Consider the following 3,822-nt stretch of genomic DNA (forward strand, 5'->3'; position numbering starts at 1 on the left):
GTGGGGGTGGGGGTGGGGGGTAAGGCGGTGACGGCGGACCGGGTCGGGTCCCGGGGGGGAACCCCGCGCGATAAAGGTATTTCCTTCAGCATGTGTAGGTATGTAGGTATGTAGGTATGTGCATGAATTTGTTGCAAGCAGCAGCAACAGCAGCGCGCCTCCCTCTTCCTAGGAAGGGACATCCCTCCGACTGGTGGGGGGCGGTGTGTGTGGGGGGGAATGAGTGGCAGGGGGTGGGGGGGGGATGGTGAGGAAGGCAGGGCGCTGGAGGGGGGTTCTCCCCCGCTTCAGCGGGGGTGGGGGGGCCCCCGCGACTCCGAAGAGGGGGTTTGCGGAGGGGGGGAGGAGGAGGGAGGTGACGCGGAAGTGTGGGAGGGGGGGAGCGAGGGACGTCTTGGTGCCTGGGTGCCTACAGGATGAGCAGTAGCAGCAGCAGCAGCAGTAGCAGCCCTACCTTCGCCTTGGCCTAAGATCTAACCCCACCCTTGTGATGCCCCCCCGACCGCACCCCGCCATTCTTTACAACTGCAGAGCGCCTGTCACGACCTGGACAGGGCACGAGCTGCCGTACCTCGAACACCCCTTCACGGGGAGAGGGCGTACAGGGCGGCTTTCCTGCTGCGTACGGCAGGTTCCGGAGCGGCGGCGCTGGGGGCCGCGCGTGAAGCTGCGGATGTGTTTTGCGGCTGCTTGGGTCCCGCACACCCCGACACGCTCAGGGTGGGTGGGGAAGGGTGTATGGGGGTAGGGGGGTGGGTGGGACGCGAGTGTGTGTATATGTGTGTGTATGTGTATGTATGTGTGTGTGTATGTGTCGAGGTTGACTGGGGGCCTCTCCCTGGGTCGTCCTCTTTCCCCTGGTGGGGGGAGAGTGGGTGGTGGAGGGGGGGTTAGGGTTCGGGTTGTCGTCCTGAGCCTTGGTGTGTGTGTATGTATGTATGCATGTCGGGGTGCGTCTTCCCTGGCTGGCTTTTCCCCCCGCCGTTGCCGTACACCTTGGCTCGCAAGTTGTCCTCTCCTTACACCTGGTCCTAATGCTGCACCCTGTATGCCGTACAACATCAACTGTTGTGTGTGTATGTGTATGTATGTCCGAGTGCGCCAGCCGCCCCCCATCCCACGCCGTGTCATAACCAGCGTGCTTCGCCACTCCTAAACGCTCCCCCCTCCCCTCCTCTACTGGTCAGTTCTGCTTCTTGTACACTCTTTCCTTGGCAGCAGCTTCACTGGTTCGTGGTTCGTCCCTTTCCCCCCCGTCCCCCCCCAGGCTCTTCGCTGTGTCGCCGGATGTCATAAGGACATGGGGAGCACCCGCCAGGCAGTGGGGCTGTTGGAGCAGCAGGTGGGGGTGGGGGCGGGGGTGGGGGTGGGGGTGGGGGCGGGGGCGGGGGCACCATTATGCCGTACACAAGGCCGCAGGATTGTACGAGGAAACTTGTACGGCGGGTGCGCCTGGAGCCCAGACAGCAAGCACGTATGCGTAATTGCAGATTTGGAATGTTCGGTACGAAGTTAGAGAACGAGCCGAATAAATCCGCCAAGGTGCCGTTAGGTGCTCGCTCGAATCCAAACCGACGCTCTATCTTTGAGTGAATGGGTAGACATGAAGGGATATGTGCAATAGTCGCATGCGTACGCGTATAAGGGTGTCGTACGTCGTGTGTGTCTATACGGCAGGTGATTCCTTTTTTGGACGAGGCATACGGCGTGGGTCACACGGAATCATGCGCGCTGGACGAGCTCGGCATGTTGTACTACACGCTAGGAGAGTACGACACAGCGTACGACATGCTGTTGGCGGCGCTGAGCCGGCGGTTGCGCCGGTTGCAGATGTGCGCCGCCACCACCGTTGTGGCGCCGCAGCTGGCGGCAGCCCTGGCGGTGGCGACGAGTAGCGCCAGCAGGAGCAGCGCTGGCGACGGCGCCGCCGCCGCCGCCTCCTCCTCCCCCCGTCACTTCCCCTCCCTGGAGCCCCTGACAGGGGATCCCCTGGCGGCTCTGCTGGCGGCGCTGAGGGCCCTGGTTTCGGAGCTGGCGGCGGAGGCCGTGGAGGCGGAGGCGCGGCGGGCCGGGGCTGTGGCGCCTTTGCCGTCACCTCCGCCCGGAGGTGACGGCGGAGACGGCTCTGTCCCCCTCAGAGGGGACGTCCGTACGAGTGTTGAGTTGGTGGGACTGTCCCTTCACTCCCTGGGCCTGGTGCAGGTAGAGGAAGGGGGCAGTGGGGAGCTGGGGGGAATCGGAATGCAGCGCTGGCGGGTGCGATCCGGATATGCCATATCGCCAACCTGTGCCGCAGTACTGCCATTTGTACTAGTACTGCTACCAGTACGGCTTGCCGTCTCTGACATCTCTCCCGACCCCGCACCCCCCAAACCTCACTTCCCCAAACGTCCCCAAAACCCGCACCCACCCCCACTTCCCCACCCCCCAACCCCACCCCAGCGGGAGAGAGCGGGTCGGTGCCGTTCCGCGGGTGCGTCTTCGGGCCTTATGCGGGAGGCCCGGGAGCTCATGGAGGTGTCCGTGGAGGTGAATGGAGGGGGGAGGGGGGAAGGGGGGAAAGGGAGGTAAGGGGGGGGAAATATCTTTGGAAATGTGTTTTCCCGCCCGATCGTTTGTTGTTGCACATCCATCTCCATTCCCTCGCAACCCCATGCGCCCATGCCACTCCCTCCCAACCCTCCAATACACACACGCACACGCACACGCCGCACACACACGCGCGCAGTTGTTGCAGGTGTCCAGTTCGGAGGCCCGCGGGCTAACAGCGCTGGATGCTCGTGCTAACCTCGCTGCGCTGGTTATGGAGGGAGGGAAATACCTGGTAAGGGTTGGGGGCTTTAGGGGCGAGAGGGGTTAGGGGGAGGGGGGGAGTATGGGGGGGAGAGAGGGGAAATGGGGAGGAGGGGTTCGGGCAGTTAGTTAGTTGGGGGTTAGCAAAGGCGGTTGGGGACCAGAGCCCAAACACACAACAGCTTGGTTGGGGGCGTTGTTGTTGAAGTTGCCGACGATCTGTGCGTCTGTGCTTGTGTGTCCTTCTGGCTGCCTGCTCGTCTGTCTGCCTGTTTATATGTCTGCAGGTCCGTATGTCTGTTTTTGAGTGTATATGTGTATGTTTGTCTCCGCGTCCTTTTATCGACCCTCCACTACCCCTAACTAACTAACTAACTTCAGGCTGCCGAGCAGCTGCTGAGAGACAACCTCACTCTCACCGAGCGAGTGTACGGCAAGGACCACCCGCACACTGCAACCGCTGCCAACAACTTGGCCCTGTGCCTCAAGGTGCGGGCCGCGCACCGGCGATTTGCGTATGTGTGTGTACGTGGTGTGTACGGCATACAACTTACAGATAGTTGTTCTTGTGTATTTATTTCAGCCTCCCCGATTGGCGAAAGGCTATGGAGGAGTGACGAGGGGTTTAAAAGGGGCTGGTTAAAGCCTACTCGGACGCGGTCTTGTATGGCTTGCATACAGACAGACAGACAGACAGACATGCATACATGCATACATGCATACGTGCAAGGTCACCCAGGGGTTCGACCCGCGTCAGCACCGCTACGTCCCCGCCGTACAATACCCTCCTCCACCCCCCCGAGCCCCCATCACCCCTCCCCCTTCTTTCCCCTCGCGTCCCCCCCCCTCAGCGCCAGCGCTCCAGCAGCCCGCACAAGGCCCAGGAGGCCCTGGCGCTGTACGGGCGGTGTCTGGAGGTGTGTGGGGCCTCCCTGGGGGAGAGCCACCCGGAGACGTTGGTGGCGGCAACCAACATGGGGGTGCTGCTGGCGGACCAGGTGTGTGGGTGTGTGTGTGTGTGGAGGGGGT

At 62.5% G+C, this 3,822-nt stretch overlaps 1 protein-coding gene across 1 annotated transcript in view; it reads left to right on the top strand.

Moving 5' to 3' along the window:
* Positions 1-3,822, top strand: part of VOLCADRAFT_95410 (kinesin) — a gene marked incomplete at both ends in the record, with an annotated part of 11,372 nt that overhangs the window by 5,874 nt on the left and 1,676 nt on the right. The window contains 8 exons of the mRNA XM_002954463.1: positions 532-720; positions 1,268-1,342; positions 1,678-1,881; positions 1,972-2,202; positions 2,443-2,529; positions 2,729-2,824; positions 3,175-3,282; positions 3,645-3,791. Coding sequence (XP_002954509.1) covers positions 532-720; positions 1,268-1,342; positions 1,678-1,881; positions 1,972-2,202; positions 2,443-2,529; positions 2,729-2,824; positions 3,175-3,282; positions 3,645-3,791 — 1,137 coding nt within the window. The remainder of the gene's footprint in view (positions 1-531; positions 721-1,267; positions 1,343-1,677; positions 1,882-1,971; positions 2,203-2,442; positions 2,530-2,728; positions 2,825-3,174; positions 3,283-3,644; positions 3,792-3,822) is intronic.

The sequence above is a fragment of the Volvox carteri genome, assembly GCF_000143455.1.
Source record: "Volvox carteri f. nagariensis unplaced genomic scaffold VOLCAscaffold_43, whole genome shotgun sequence".
Taxonomy (NCBI): domain Eukaryota; kingdom Viridiplantae; phylum Chlorophyta; class Chlorophyceae; order Chlamydomonadales; family Volvocaceae; genus Volvox; species Volvox carteri.